General features: G+C 33.7%; 1 protein-coding gene across 5 annotated transcripts in view; it reads right to left on the minus strand.

Annotated features, from left to right (window-relative positions):
• The window catches only part of LOC134691523 (F-box only protein 9-like), a 39,446-nt gene that overhangs the window by 11,683 nt on the left and 9,884 nt on the right, over positions 1-17,879 (minus strand). For 4 of the 5 annotated variants that reach the window (XM_063552084.1, XM_063552083.1, XM_063552085.1 and 1 more), the window contains exons 2-8: positions 15,042-15,221; positions 14,735-14,792; positions 13,914-13,994; positions 13,554-13,584; positions 12,892-12,991; positions 10,510-10,611; positions 762-823 (exon numbers count right to left, since the gene is read on the minus strand). In XM_063552084.1, the coding sequence (XP_063408154.1) occupies positions 762-823; positions 10,510-10,611; positions 12,892-12,991; positions 13,554-13,584; positions 13,914-13,994; positions 14,735-14,792; positions 15,042-15,221 (614 nt within the window). Of the gene's footprint in view, positions 1-571; positions 587-761; positions 824-10,509; positions 10,612-12,891; positions 12,992-13,553; positions 13,585-13,913; positions 13,995-14,734; positions 14,793-15,041; positions 15,222-17,879 lie in introns of all 5 variants that reach the window. The other variant, XM_063552082.1, reaches the window with a different exon arrangement.

A 17,879-nucleotide genomic window follows, 5' to 3' on the forward strand; every position in this document is an offset into this window, starting at 1 on the left:
TTCCATTCTCAATTTAACTACGTTTGTCTATTCAGTTCAATTTACACATATAAGTACTGTAACTTAAACATGTGACCAATGAGGCCCCTACAATGTATAACTGAGGGTAACACTCTACCTTGAACAGATCTGTAACTTAATCATGTGACCAATGAGGCCCCTATAATGTATAACTGAGGGTAACACTCTACTGTGAACAACTCTGCCTCCATATTCCATCATGTTTTCTGCTCTTTTTCTTGTCTCTTTGAAGCATTCTCCTTTTTGATTCTAATTTTAACTAGGTTTATTTATTCAGTTCAATTTACACATATAAGTACTGTAACTTAAACATGTGACCAATGAGGCCCCTATAATGTATAACTGAGGGTAACACTCTACCGTTAACAACTCTGCCTCCATATTCCATCATATTTTCTGCTCTTTTTCTTGTCTCTTTGAAGCATTCTCCTTTTTGATTCTAATTTTAACTAGGTTTGTTTATTCAGTCCTATTTACACGTATAAGTTCTGTAACTTAATCATGTGACCAATGAGGCCCCTATAATGTATAACTGAAGGTAACACTCTACCGTGAACAAATCTGCCTCCATATTCCATCATATTTTCTGTTCTTTTTCTTGTCTCTTTGAAGCATTCTCCTTTTTGATTCTAATTTTAACTAGGTTTATTTATTCAGTCCTATTTACACATATAAGTTCTGTAACTTAATCATGTGACCAATGAGGCCCTTACAATGTATAACTAAGGGTAACACTCTACCTTGAACAGATCTGCCTCCATATTCCATCATCTCGGGCACAAATATGGAACCCTCTGCTCACCTAAAATACATATCAACTTTTTAAGTCAAATTTTTATTTATTGAATCCTTACAAAATTACTGAATACATTTCTAATTTTTTGTTTTGAAGGCATTAAATTTCATATAATTTTATTTCAAAATCAAGTTATTTGAGAATATCAAATCTTGAATAGATGCTTGGGCCACTCCAACATTTTTTGTCCAAACACAGTGACGCTACATCATTTTTTTTATAAAATGTTATCAATTAATTACACATGGTTTAAAAATTAAAATTGCAACACTATATCATGTTAACTTTGCATAACTTTCAAAAAGTATGAAAGACCAAATAATCCCCCTGGAAATCTGATTTCCCAATGCTAATACAACTGCATACCAATTATTGTTAAATCATCACAAGTGGTTCCTCTCCAATCGCAAATCTTATGAAATTAGTTAATAGCCACTAGAAATAACATGGCTTAGTCTTGCCTCCATGTAGAGTTTAGACCAGACAAAAATGAAACCAGCTCTATATACAGCATAGCTAAAAGGTACACATTACTGAGGTATAATAATAGATATGGCCAACATTTGATCCAGCAACACAATGACACTATAAAATATATAGTTTGTATCTATTCCTTACCTCTGACAGAATCTCCAGCTGTTTGATGTCTAGATCAGGGGAGACAACCCATTTGAAGATATAAATCAGCAGTTCTACTGGTAAGACAGATTAGAATATAAAGTTTGTATCTATTCCTTACCTCTGAGAGAATCTCCAGCTGTTTGATGTCTAGATCAGGGGAGACAACCCATTTGAAGATATAAATCAGCAGTTTTACTGGTAAGACAGATTAGAATATATAGTTTGTATCTATTCCTTACCTCTGAGAGAATCTCCAGCTGTTTGATGTCTAGATCAGGGGAGACAACCCATTTGAAGATATAAATCAGCAGTTTTACTGGTAAGACAGATTAGAATATATAGTTTGTATCTATTCCTTACCTCTGAGAGAATCTCCAGCTGTTTGATGTCTAGATCAGGGGAGACAACCCATTTGAAGATATAAATCAGCAGTTCTACTGGTAAGACAGATTAGAATATATAGTTTGTATCTATTCCTTACCTCTGAGAGAATCTCCAGCTGTTTTATGTCTAGATCAGGGGAGACAACCCATTTAAAGATATAAATCAGCAGTTCTACTGGTAAGACAGATTATAATATATAGTTTGTATCTATTCCTTACCTCTGACAGAATCTCCAGCTGTTTGATGTCTAGATCAGGGGAGACAACCCATTTGAAGATATGAATCAGGAGTTCTACTGGTAAGACAGATTAGAATATATAGTTTGTATCTATTCCTTACCTCTGAGAGAATCTCCAGCTGTTTGATGTCTAGATCAGGGGAGACAACCCATTTGAAGATATAAATCAGCAGTTCTACTGGTAAGACAGATTAGAATATATAGTTTGTATCTATTCCTTACCTCTGAGAGAATCTCCAGCTGTTTTATGTCTAGATCAGGGGAGACAACCCATTTAAAGATATAAATCAGCAGTTCTACTGGTAAGACAGATTATAATATATAGTTTGTATCTATTCCTTACCTCTTACAGAATCTCCAGCTGTTTGATGTCTAGATCAGGGGAGACAACCCATTTGAAGATATGAATCAGGAGTTCTACTGGTAAGACAGATTAGAATATATAGTTTGTATCTATTCCTTACCTCTGAGAGAATCTCCAGCTGTTTGATGTCTAGATCAGGGGAGACAACCCATTTGAAGATATTAATCAGCAGTTCTACTGGTAAGACAGATTATAATATATAGTTAGTATCTATTCCTTACCTCTGACAGAATCTCCAGCTGTTTGATGTCTAGATCAGGGGAGACAACCCATTTGAAGATATAAATCAGCAGTTCTACTGGTAAGACAGATTAGAATATATAGTTTGTATCTATTCCTTACCTCTGACAGAATCTCCAGCTGTTTGATGTCTAGATCAGGGGAGACAACCCATTTGAAGATATAAATCAGCAGTTCTACTGGTAAGACAGATTAGAATATATAGTTTGTATCTATTCCTTACCTCTGACAGAATCTCCAGCTGTTTGATGTCTAGATCAGGGGAGACAACCCATTTGAAGATATAAATCAGCAGTTCTACTGGTAAGACAGATTAGAATATATAGTTTGTATCTATTCCTTACCTCTGACAGAATCTCCAGCTGTTTGATGTCTAGATCAGGGGAGACAACCCATTTGAAGATATAAATCAGCAGTTCTATTGGTAAGACAGATTAGAATATATAGTTTGTATCTATTCCTTACCTCTGACAGAATCTCCAGCTGTTTGATGTCTAGATCAGGGGAGACAACCCATTTGAAGATATAAATCAGCAGTTCTACTGGTAAGACAGATTAGAATATATAGTTTGTATCTATTCCTTACCTCTGACAGAATCTCCAGCTGTTTGATGTCTAGATCAGGGGAGACAACCCATTTAAAGATATAAATCAGCAGTTCTACTGGTAAGACAGATTATAATATATAGTTTGTATCTATTCCTTACCTCTGACAGAATCTCCAGCTGTTTGATGTCTAGATCAGGGGAGACAACCCATTTGAAGATATAAATCAGCAGTTCTACTGGTAAGACAGATTAGAATATATAGTTTGTATCTATTCCTTACCTCTGACAGAATCTCCAGCTGTTTGATGTCTAGATCAGGGGAGACAACCCATTTAAAGATATAAATCAGCAGTTCTACTGGTAAGACAGATTATAATATATAGTTTGTATCTATTCCTTACCTCTGACAGAATCTCCAGCTGTTTGATGTCTAGATCAGGGGAGACAACCCATTTAAAGATATAAATCAGCAGTTCTACTGGTAAGACAGATTATAATATATAGTTTGTATCTATTCCTTACCTCTGACAGAATCTCCAGCTGTTTGATGTCTAAATCAGGGGAGACAACCCATTTAAAGATATAAATCAGCAGTTCTACTGGTAAGACAGATTATAATATATAGTTTGTATCTATTCCTTACCTCTGACAGAATCTCCAGCTGTTTGATGTCTAGATCAGGGGAGACAACCCATTTAAAGATATAAATCAGCAGTTCTACTGGTAAGACAGATTAGAATATATAGTTTGTATCTATTCCTTACCTCTGACAGAATCTCCAGCTGTTTGATGTCTAGATCAGGGGAGACAACCCATTTAAAGATATAAATCAGCAGTTCTACTGGTAAGACAGATTAGAATATATAGTTTGTATCTATTCCTTACCTCTGACAGAATCTCCAGCTGTTTGATGTCTAGATCAGGGGAGACAACCCATTTGAATATATAAATCAGCAGTTCTACTGGTAAGACAGATTAGAATATATAGTTTGTATCTATTCCTTACCTCTGAGAGAATCTCCAGCTGTTTTATGTCTAGATCAGGGGAGACAACCCATTTAAAGATATAAATCAGCAGTTCTACTGGTAAGACAGATTAGAATATATAGTTTGTATCTATTCCTTACCTCTGACAGAATCTCCAGCTGTTTGATGTCTAGATCAGGGGAGACAACCCATTTGAAGATATGAATCAGGAGTTCTACTGGTAAGACAGATTAGAATATATAGTTTGTATCTATTCCTTACCTCTGAGAGAATCTCCCGCTGTTTGATGTCTAGATCAGGGGAGACAACCCATTTGAAGATATAAATCAGCAGTTCTACTGGTAAGACAGATTATAATATATAGTTAGTATCTATTCCTTACCTCTGACAGAATCTCCAGCTGTTTGATGTCTAGATCAGGGGAGACAACCCATTTGAAGATATAAATCAGCAGTTCTACTGGTAAGACAGATTAGAATATATAGTTTGTATCTATTCCTTACCTCTGACAGAATCTCCAGCTGTTTGATGTCTAGATCAGGGGAGACAACCCATTTGAAGATATAAATCAGCAGTTCTACTGGTAAGACAGATTAGAATATATAGTTTGTATCTATTCCTTACCTCTGACAGAATCTCCAGCTGTTTGATGTCTAGATCAGGGGAGACAACCCATTTGAAGATATAAATCAGCAGTTCTACTGGTAAGACAGATTAGAATATATAGTTTGTATCTATTCCTTACCTCTGACAGAATCTCCAGCTGTTTGATGTCTAGATCAGGGGAGACAACCCATTTGAAGATATAAATCAGCAGTTCTATTGGTAAGACAGATTAGAATATATAGTTTGTATCTATTCCTTACCTCTGACAGAATCTCCAGCTGTTTGATGTCTAGATCAGGGGAGACAACCCATTTGAAGATATAAATCAGCAGTTCTACTGGTAAGACAGATTAGAATATATAGTTTGTATCTATTCCTTACCTCTGACAGAATCTCCAGCTGTTTGATGTCTAGATCAGGGGAGACAACCCATTTAAAGATATAAATCAGCAGTTCTACTGGTAAGACAGATTATAATATATAGTTTGTATCTATTCCTTACCTCTGACAGAATCTCCAGCTGTTTGATGTCTAGATCAGGGGAGACAACCCATTTGAAGATATGAATCAGGAGTTCTACTGGTAAGACAGATTAGAATATATAGTTTGTATCTATTCCTTACCTCTGAGAGAATCTCCAGCTGTTTGATGTCTAGATCAGGGGAGACAACCCATTTGAAGATATAAATCAGCAGTTCTACTGGTAAGACAGATTAGAATATATAGTTTGTATCTATTCCTTACCTCTGAGAGAATCTCCAGCTGTTTTATGTCTAGATCAGGGGAGACAACCCATTTAAAGATATAAATCAGCAGTTCTACTGGTAAGACAGATTATAATATATAGTTTGTATCTATTCCTTACCTCTGACAGAATCTCCAGCTGTTTGATGTCTAGATCAGGGGAGACAACCCATTTGAAGATATGAATCAGGAGTTCTACTGGTAAGACAGATTAGAATATATAGTTTGTATCTATTCCTTACCTCTGAGAGAATCTCCAGCTGTTTGATGTCTAGATCAGGGGAGACAACCCATTTGAAGATATTAATCAGCAGTTCTACTGGTAAGACAGATTATAATATATAGTTAGTATCTATTCCTTACCTCTGACAGAATCTCCAGCTGTTTGATGTCTAGATCAGGGGAGACAACCCATTTGAAGATATAAATCAGCAGTTCTACTGGTAAGACAGATTAGAATATATAGTTTGTATCTATTCCTTACCTCTGACAGAATCTCCAGCTGTTTGATGTCTAGATCAGGGGAGACAACCCATTTGAAGATATAAATCAGCAGTTCTACTGGTAAGACAGATTAGAATATATAGTTTGTATCTATTCCTTACCTCTGACAGAATCTCCAGCTGTTTGATGTCTAGATCAGGGGAGACAACCCATTTGAAGATATAAATCAGCAGTTCTACTGGTAAGACAGATTAGAATATATAGTTTGTATCTATTCCTTACCTCTGACAGAATCTCCAGCTGTTTGATGTCTAGATCAGGGGAGACAACCCATTTGAAGATATAAATCAGCAGTTCTATTGGTAAGACAGATTAGAATATATAGTTTGTATCTATTCCTTACCTCTGACAGAATCTCCAGCTGTTTGATGTCTAGATCAGGGGAGACAACCCATTTGAAGATATAAATCAGCAGTTCTACTGGTAAGACAGATTAGAATATATAGTTTGTATCTATTCCTTACCTCTGACAGAATCTCCAGCTGTTTGATGTCTAGATCAGGGGAGACAACCCATTTAAAGATATAAATCAGCAGTTCTACTGGTAAGACAGATTATAATATATAGTTTGTATCTATTCCTTACCTCTGACAGAATCTCCAGCTGTTTGATGTCTAGATCAGGGGAGACAACCCATTTGAAGATATAAATCAGCAGTTCTACTGGTAAGACAGATTAGAATATATAGTTTGTATCTATTCCTTACCTCTGACAGAATCTCCAGCTGTTTGATGTCTAGATCAGGGGAGACAACCCATTTAAAGATATAAATCAGCAGTTCTACTGGTAAGACAGATTATAATATATAGTTTGTATCTATTCCTTACCTCTGACAGAATCTCCAGCTGTTTGATGTCTAGATCAGGGGAGACAACCCATTTAAAGATATAAATCAGCAGTTCTACTGGTAAGACAGATTATAATATATAGTTTGTATCTATTCCTTACCTCTGACAGAATCTCCAGCTGTTTGATGTCTAAATCAGGGGAGACAACCCATTTAAAGATATAAATCAGCAGTTCTACTGGTAAGACAGATTATAATATATAGTTTGTATCTATTCCTTACCTCTGACAGAATCTCCAGCTGTTTGATGTCTAGATCAGGGGAGACAACCCATTTAAAGATATAAATCAGCAGTTCTACTGGTAAGACAGATTATAATATATAGTTTGTATCTATTCCTTACCTCTGACAGAATCTCCAGCTGTTTGATGTCTAGATCAGGGGAGACAACCCATTTAAAGATATAAATCAGCAGTTCTACTGGTAAGACAGATTAGAATATATAGTTTGTATCTATTCCTTACCTCTGACAGAATCTCCAGCTGTTTGATGTCTAGATCAGGGGAGACAACCCATTTAAAGATATAAATCAGCAGTTCTACTGGTAAGACAGATTAGAATATATAGTTTGTATCTATTCCTTACCTCTGACAGAATCTCCAGCTGTTTGATGTCTAGATCAGGGGAGACAACCCATTTAAAGATATAAATCAGCAGTTCTACTGGTAAGACAGATTAGAATATATAGTTTGTATCTATTCCTTACCTCTGACAGAATCTCCAGCTGTTTGATGTCTAGATCAGGGGAGACAACCCATTTAAAGATATAAATCAGCAGTTCTACTGGTAAGACAGATTAGAATATATAGTTTGTATCTATTCCTTACCTCTGACAGAATCTCCAGCTGTTTGATGTCTAGATCAGGGGAGACAACCCATTTGAATATATAAATCAGCAGTTCTACTGGTAAGACAGATTAGAATATATAGTTTGTATCTATTCCTTACCTCTGAGAGAATCTCCAGCTGTTTTATGTCTAGATCAGGGGAGACAACCCATTTAAAGATATAAATCAGCAGTTCTACTGGTAAGACAGATTAGAATATATAGTTTGTATCTATTCCTTACCTCTGACAGAATCTCCAGCTGTTTGATGTCTAGATCAGGGGAGACAACCCATTTGAAGATATGAATCAGGAGTTCTACTGGTAAGACAGATTAGAATATATAGTTTGTATCTATTCCTTACCTCTGAGAGAATCTCCCGCTGTTTGATGTCTAGATCAGGGGAGACAACCCATTTGAAGATATAAATCAGCAGTTCTACTGGTAAGACAGATTATAATATATAGTTAGTATCTATTCCTTACCTCTGACAGAATCTCCAGCTGTTTGATGTCTAGATCAGGGGAGACAACCCATTTGAAGATATAAATCAGCAGTTCTACTGGTAAGACAGATTAGAATATATAGTTTGTATCTATTCCTTACCTCTGACAGAATCTCCAGCTGTTTGATGTCTAGATCAGGGGAGACAACCCATTTGAAGATATAAATCAGCAGTTCTACTGGTAAGACAGATTAGAATATATAGTTTGTATCTATTCCTTACCTCTGACAGAATCTCCAGCTGTTTGATGTCTAGATCAGGGGAGACAACCCATTTGAAGATATAAATCAGCAGTTCTACTGGTAAGACAGATTAGAATATATAGTTTGTATCTATTCCTTACCTCTGACAGAATCTCCAGCTGTTTGATGTCTAGATCAGGGGAGACAACCCATTTGAAGATATAAATCAGCAGTTCTATTGGTAAGACAGATTAGAATATATAGTTTGTATCTATTCCTTACCTCTGACAGAATCTCCAGCTGTTTGATGTCTAGATCAGGGGAGACAACCCATTTGAAGATATAAATCAGCAGTTCTACTGGTAAGACAGATTAGAATATATAGTTTGTATCTATTCCTTACCTCTGACAGAATCTCCAGCTGTTTGATGTCTAGATCAGGGGAGACAACCCATTTAAAGATATAAATCAGCAGTTCTACTGGTAAGACAGATTATACTATATAGTTTGTATCTATTCCTTACCTCTGACAGAATCTCCAGCTGTTTGATGTCTAGATCAGGGGAGACAACCCATTTGAAGATATAAATCAGCAGTTCTACTGGTAAGACAGATTAGAATATATAGTTTGTATCTATTCCTTACCTCTGACAGAATCTCCAGCTGTTTGATGTCTAGATCAGGGGAGACAACCCATTTAAAGATATAAATCAGCAGTTCTACTGGTAAGACAGATTATAATATATAGTTTGTATCTATTCCTTACCTCTGACAGAATCTCCAGCTGTTTGATGTCTAGATCAGGGGAGACAACCCATTTAAAGATATAAATCAGCAGTTCTACTGGTAAGACAGATTATAATATATAGTTTGTATCTATTCCTTACCTCTGACAGAATCTCCAGCTGTTTGATGTCTAAATCAGGGGAGACAACCCATTTAAAGATATAAATCAGCAGTTCTACTGGTAAGACAGATTATAATATATAGTTTGTATCTATTCCTTACCTCTGACAGAATCTCCAGCTGTTTGATGTCTAAATCAGGGGAGACAACCCATTTAAAGATATAAATCAGCAGTTCTACTGGTAAGACAGATTATAATATATAGTTTGTATCTATTCCTTACCTCTGACAGAATCTCCAGCTGTTTGATGTCTAGATCAGGGGAGACAACCCATTTAAAGATATAAATCAGCAGTTCTACTGGTAAGACAGATTATAATATATAGTTTGTATCTATTCCTTACCTCTGACAGAATCTCCAGCTGTTTGATGTCTAAATCAGGGGAGACAACCCATTTAAAGATATAAATCAGCAGTTCTACTGGTAAGACAGATTAGAATATATAGTTTGTATCTATTCCTTACCTCTGACAGAATCTCCAGCTGTTTGATGTCTAGATCAGGGGAGACAACCCATTTGAAGATATAAATCAGCAGTTCTACTGGTAAGACAGATTAGAATATATAGTTTGTATCTATTCCTTACCTCTGACAGAATCTCCAGCTGTTTGATGTCTAAATCAGGGGAGACAACCCATTTAAAGATATAAATCAGCAGTTCTACTGGTAAGACAGATTATAATATATAGTTTGTATCTATTCCTTACCTCTGACAGAATCTCCAGCTGTTTGATGTCTAGATCAGGGGAGACAACCCATTTAAAGATATAAATCAGCAGTTCTACTGGTAAGACAGATAAGAATATATAGTTTGTATCTATTCCTTACCTCTGACAGAATCTCCAGCTGTTTGATGTCTAGATCAGGGGAGACAACCCATTTAAAGATATAAATCAGCAGTTCTACTGGTAAGACAGATTAGAATATATAGTTTGTATCTATTCCTTACCTCTGACAGAATCTCCAGCTGTTTGATGTCTAGATCAGGGGAGACAACCCATTTAAAGATATAAATCAGCAGTCTACTGGTAAGACAGATTAGAATATAAAGTTTGTATCTATTCCTTACCTCTGACAGAATCTCCAGCTGTTTGATGTCTAGATCAGGGGAGACAACCCATTTAAAGATATAAATCAGCAGTTCTACTGGTAAGACAGATTAGAATATATAGTTTGTATCTATTCCTTACCTCTGACAGAATCTCCAGCTGTTTGATGTCTAAATCAGGGGAGACAACCCATTTGAAGATATAAATCAGCAGTTCTACTGGTAAGACAGATATGTGGGTAGCCTGAAATTTATGTAAAAGATTTACATATGTTCCGGACCATATGAGTATTTGGACCATATGCGTATACTCATATGGTCCGCCCATATGCGTATGGTCGGACCATACGCGTATGGTCGGACCATATGAGTATTATACTCATTTGGTTATTAACGGGCCAGACCATGAGTATTTTGACCATATAGGTATTTTTTCAAATATAAAATAGAAATAATACAATAAACTCTATCTTAAAAACAAATGTGTTTAGAAAAAAATGAATTAATTTTTACATTTTAAAAGCTACATAAACATTAAATAATGATGCCACAGTCAGTAGATCTTAGTTTTCATCGCTAATTGTATTCGTGTGTGCTTTTGTATACGTAGAATGACATTCACACGGTACCATACATGAAGCTTTTCTGCGATTGCTTGGTTTGGCTGCGGGCAGTGATATCGACTTGGAGAATTCAGATGAATCTACGGTGTTTTCGAGAAACTGTTGATCTCTAATATCGTAAAATGAATGTCACAGATCATATTTAACAAAGGCAATAGCTATTTCATGGCTCTTAAATGCTATTTTACCGGTCTTATAATTAAGATTAAAATAGAAGTATAGAAATAAAGAATAGAAGAAAATAAAGAAACATACACTTTAATATTTTACTTAATAAAAATGTCTTTAAAAATATCATGGTCTTTTAAAAAATATCATGATCCTTGCCGGTGATGTCACCTACTTTACACAATAAAATTCCTTTTACAATATGTTCATTTAATTTTGACATCTCCTTATAATTGTACTTACAATTAGTAAATAATATTAACTGTGTGAAACTGTTTTTTTTATTATTTTTTTAATAATATAATAAAATGACATTTTAGTGAAGTAACATCCAGAAGGGTCACAAACTTATGAAGATTTTAAAAGTAATCGTGTTGATTACCCCAACCATACACGTACGGTCCGACCATACGTGTATGGTCGGACCATATGAGTATATACCCATATGGTCATGACCATACGCGTATGGTCCAGATACTCATATGGTCCGGAACATATATATAGTATATGGATAATAATATTGTCATACTGACATTGAGCTTCATTTCCAGTTACTTAAACATGTCTTTGTTATAGTATTATACTATTATTTTCATTATAGGCTACAAATATTTGAGGTATTGTTGCACCACCAATTCAAAACTGCACATAAAATGAAACACTGTCAAAATATTAGTATTTTTCTTATGATTGTCTGCTTAACAACCTCTAGATATCATTTAGCTTTTTGAATACAAAAAATTGTTGAATTTCTTTCTCATAGACATTTACGAAGACTCACATTCATGACATTTAAAATTTTGACGACCTTTGACTTTGGTGTATATATGTTACTGTGGATACATTCATTTCATGACCTTCAACTTTACATTGCCATGATACCGTGTATTCATTTATTTTAATTGGTATCAATTTTCGTGGATTAAGAAAAAATTGCAGCAATTTCCTGGATATTTGATTTCCTGGTTTTGCAAAAAGATGTATATGAGCCTATAGCTGTATAGAACATTTGTTCTTAGATAGTTCGTGATTCAACTATTTTTTATGAAATCCACGTAATTAGAATTCAAATAATAATAATGGAAAAAAAAGAAAATTTGCGGGATCACAAAAATACTGAATTCTAAGGAAAATAAACGGAATGTCCCTAATCAAATGGGAAAATCAAAAGATCAAACGAATAGATCCCAAAATGTCATATTCCTGACTTGGTACAGGCATTTTCTTATAAACAGATATATCATGTTAAGGAGGGGTATTTGCGGAAAATACCAGTCGAGAGAATGTTAAATTTTGGGAGCCATAAGGCAGTGATATTGTTGGCTTTTTTCAAAACTACCTCTACCCTTTTTTATTGGGAAAATATGCGTCATTTTCATCAAATTGGGAAAATTTAAAATAAACCATAAATTTGACTGAAACTTCAATATATACAGACCCATTTTCAAGAGTCAAACCCTGCTTTAAAATAAGACCCCATTTTGTCAGTGATGATACATAAATAGACCCTCAAATGTGCACATATAGTAATTTTAGGCAAGAAAATTGTTTAAATGAGTGTTTTTCAGTTTGTATTCATGCACAATTACTACTGAGACTGCACTGTTTGGGAAAAAAGTTGTCTTTTTAGGAATAATTTTAAGCCATTTTTTTTTCAAATTGGGATTCTTCTCCAGGGGAAAAAATTAAAACTCTCACTTGTATGACAGTCACAATATTTTGAATTGACTTACATTCTGTTCAAACTGTTGTTGACATATTTTCCTGTGGTCAATCTGAAGTTTTTGGAAGTGTGTCACCAGATCATCGTCCAGAATCTCATCCTGGTCAATACTGAAAATATAGAAAAGTAGTCAATTCTTTGACACATTCCCCATTTCCATTCTCAATTTTATCTAATATAAATGTTTGCACAGAGCAAAGTATAAAAAAGAAGATGTGGTTTAATTGCTAATGAGACAACCATCCACAAGAGACCAAAATAACACAGAAATTAACAACTATAGGTAAAGTTTATTATTTCTTCCTTTGAACTTGTGGTGTGTCCTTTTAAAGAAGATGTGGTATGAGATGTGGGTCACTGTATGGCCTTCAACAATGAGAAAATCACATACCCATAGTAAGCTATATAAGGTGAGTCTTTTGTCATTTTATCTTTCTGTTAGCATTTTTAGTGTGTCATTCTTATCTGATAAGATATGAGCATTCCATCTAATTTTTACAATTAATGAGAGGTTATGAATATGGCTCACACACATGTTTTTTCTCACCATATGTAGCAGTCAAAAGTCAGAAACCTGTAATTCATTTGTTTTATGTTTGAATTGTATCCCATAATAACTTAACTGGTTAAATTTAACCTGATAGTTAGTTATATGCTCAAATTATACATTACCTTCCAACTGAACTTTCACTTTCTTGTCTCTCTGAAAAAATAGAAGTTATAGTTAAGTTGACACAGAGATATGTCATGACTTTAACATTGAAACACTTTTTAAGAACTGAAAACTCACAAAATGTACTAGCCACAAAACATTTGAATTCTACGTCTGTTCAAGATGTGTTGCTTTTCTGTTAATTGTACAAACTAATCTCTTGAACTTTCCCCACTTTACCAATATTTGTACTCTATCTCTGAATCAAGGTGTTTTTATGTTGTAATGTGTATGCCCTTCAGAGGGCCTATAATTGAAAATAAAAGCTCTTACACAGACGTTGAAAAAAAAAAGCTCTTCTGCCTTCTCTTTATACTAACCTCTTGGACTTTTACCACTAGAATAACATTTGAATTCTATCTCTGAATCAAGGTGTGTGGCTTCTCTGTAATACTTTATGGCTGTAAACAAAAAAATACAAAAATTGAACAGCAGGCACAGGATAAAAGATGAACAAACCCAAATAAAATTTAATTATCAAGGGGAATAACTCCTCAAAATATTACTAATTGGTTTTAATATTTGAAACCCTTGCACAGGCTATTTTAACAACTTTCACTTGGTCCATTGGCAAAGTAGTGACCAATTCTGGACTCGTTATACATATACCTATGCAGCGGAGATATTTATACCTAGTATTCATCTGAGGAATACATATTTTATAGTCTACATATACATGGTGAATTGTGAAATGTATAACAAGTACTGTTAATTCAGAAATTATTGCAAGGTTTTTATTATCAGTGATTATTGTGAATAATACAGACAGAGTTGTGAACGCAATAATTAAAGCTTGCATTTTGTAATATTTATCTGAAATAAGCAGTATATTTCTCAAAATCGTAAAACTTTAAGTCGCATTTAAGTTTAAAATGATAAAATCACAATAATAAATGCACACAATAATTTCTTAATTTACAGTAATCAACCATTAAAGAGTCTAAAAACTATCACCCAAGTACTCAACCATTGTGTACAATTAAGATTTTGAAACCAAAAATGGTTTCATGCACAAGTCAGAAACCATGTCAATAAGTGTCTTATTTCAAACCTATTTTTGAATTAGATGTTTGATAGTTTCGCTACCAACCTTTAAAGATTGAAGTTGACTTAACCGTTGATGTAATGAGTATAAGTTTACCTTCATATAAGTGTCCAGACTGCTCTAGTTTCATTCCTTTGTAAAACAAAAACTTGGCCTGAAATACAGAGAACATGAATAAAACTTAAACGTTTGGTAGGTAAAATTTTAAAACAAACCATAAATTATATTACAAACTGAATAAACTAATTTTCCAAATGATTGAACTATCAGCCTATACATGCTATACATTTAAATTAAAAAAAAACAATTGTATAAATATTACCTCTGACTGACATATAACCAATAGGATTGTATAATATTAAACTCTTCCAATTAAATGATTTTTCAACAACTTTTCAGTTACCTCTTCCTCCACAGTAGGAGTCTGATTAGCATTAGTATTACTATCATTGGTATCATTGTGTTTTTTCATTAACTCTTGCTTCCATTGTTGTCTGAAGTTCTCTAACTGACCCAGTAAGTCTGTTGGTCCGTACCCCTCCTCTTCGTCTTTGTCAAACAAAGATGGTATATAGTCTTCCTCCTATGAATATACAATGAAGATCATCCCTTTAATGATAAACAAAAAAAGCATGTTCTGTTCAAGTCCTTTTATATTCTCTTGATATATTTTACTATAGCTTTAGCATTGTATAGCCCAAGATTTAAAACAAATTGCTTTCTTTTAAAAAGAAATGCAATTGTGAACCTAGAAACTTGTTTGGGATAAAATATAAGATAATTACAGCCGATTCCATTGAGTGTGTATGAGAAAGATAGAATCCCTAGGTTAGCTTTCTTGTTAGCTGAACTGTAAAGTCATTATTACGTTCACAGCTACTTTTGCATAGGTACTTTTTCTGTACTAAAAATGTGTAGTACTGGAAATTTACTTTTAATATTCAGTACTATTTTGTTACTTTAAAATTATTGTAATATTTAGGTACCTGTATTTTACAATACTTAATTTGTACTTGAAATTAAGGTACTACAGATTTTTGGTTACTACCATTACATTTTCAGCATTTTGAAAGTTTTTTCTATTTCAAATTTCTTAAAATTATGATTTTCAATCATGGAATATTGTATTACATGTATTATTTCTGTACCAAAATATTTAGTACAAATCAAGTACTGTAAAATACAAGTACCTAACTATTACAATAATTTTAAAGTAAAAAAATAGTACTAAATATTAAAAGTAAATTTCCAGTACTTCATATCATGCATATTTTAAGTACCGAAATAGTTCCTAATCAAAAGTAGCTGTGTAAGGTATATTACCTTGCTTTCAAAGTAGTCTAACAGACAGACAGATTGGTTATCTGTCGGACTAGTCTACTCTAAATACCTAACCTAATAATGACTCCATGGTTCAGCGACCAAGCAAGCTAAAAAAGGAATCTACCTTTCCCTACACACTCAATTAAATCAGCTGTAATAAATAAAGATATATTGTTTTACCTCATTTTTGTTGTATACATAAGATTAAGACACTGATATGGATTGTTAATTAAACTGTTGTTCAATGTTGTGCAAAAGTTTCTTGTTAAAGTATTAAAGGAATGATTTTCCTATCTTCATTTGATCTTCACTCCTCCTCTCTGTCGAACATCACAACATGCTATATAGGAGTCACCTACTAGATGTTCCATTCTGAGGTGCCAGTGATATTGTTGGCTTTTTTCAAAACTACCTCTACCCTTTTTTATTGGGAAACTATGCGTCATTTTCATCAAATTGGGAAATTTATAATGAACCATGAATTTGACTGGAACTTCAATTTGCAAACTCCCTTTCAAGAGGTAAACCCTCATTTAAAATAAGACCCCTTATTGTCAGTGATGATACATTATTATACCCTCAAATCTGCACATTTAGTCATTTAAAAAAAAATGAAAAATGTTTAAATGTGTGTTTTTCAGTTTGGATTCATCCACATGTACAATTACTACTGAAACTGCACTGTTTTGGAAAAAGTTGTCTTTTCGGGAATAATTTTTTTCAAATTGGGATTCTTCTCCAGGGGAAAAAGCCTTTATTCTCTGGTAATTTAAGGCAAACAATATCACTCACTGGGTGCTGTTTTTGAAATACAAGTTAGTTTTATGGCTAAAGATAAAATGCATATATGTGAAGAAATTTGATGAAATTAATCATGATTATTTTGATTTTGAACCCAGTTGGGAAATGCATGGTTCAAAATGAAAAGCTGTATTCTTATTTGATATTCCTAACAATTTGTTTTTCTTCTTCTGGGTTTATATTTTTATATATTCAAATTGGTTTTTAAAAGAAAATAATTTGTATCAAGCTGGGCCTTTGTGTGTGCGCACATGTTTTTCTTAATTTTGTTGCTATAAATAACATATTTATTATCCTAATTTGTCGCAAAACACACCTCTTTCAACTAGACCCTCTACAATCATGACAATGCTCTACATGCTCTAACTTGGCTTATAAATGAATACAAATTGCTACGACTCCTTAAAAATGTTTTTACTGAATTCTGAAAACTTGCTGCAATGATTCTTGATATTAAAAGTGCTTTAAACAATTGTTAATATATTCATGCATACAGACATATTGGTAGTTATTTACAATAGTTTTCGATTTCAAACATTGAGGAAAATATACTTGATATATATGTTTCGATAAATAACGGTTTAAACAGTGCATCATAAGCCTCTTTGGCTGGCTGAAGTTTTATATTAAGTATTTAATGTAACGATATACTTTATATTCAGATTGCACTATAATAAACAATTCTTCTTCTTCTTCTATATAAAACTACATTCATGACATTTGTTTTATTAAAATGACTAAGAATAGCTAATACATATTTCTTCTATCAAATATCAAATACTGTAATATGGTCATTTAACATTCTTAAACTTCAACATGGAAAGTCTCGTACATCATCAGTCATCAGTCAAGGGTCTAACTTAAACAAATTATTACAGAAAATAACATGCATTGTGTCATAAAGAAACATTTTTTTTTATTAGATTGAAGCTGATATTCACGCACTTCAGGCCATTCAGACAGAAAAGGAACAGACTCTAAGATAATGCAGGTGAATGTAGGAGACCATGTTGCCATATAAGGAATGGCAAAATCATTTTTCATACATCATGCCTGTCATGTACATGTTGTTTGATGATGAAAAACGGTCTAACAACATACTAAACAATTAATAATG

Source organism: Mytilus trossulus, chromosome 11, assembly GCF_036588685.1.
Source record: "Mytilus trossulus isolate FHL-02 chromosome 11, PNRI_Mtr1.1.1.hap1, whole genome shotgun sequence".
NCBI lineage: Eukaryota > Metazoa > Mollusca > Bivalvia > Mytilida > Mytilidae > Mytilus > Mytilus trossulus.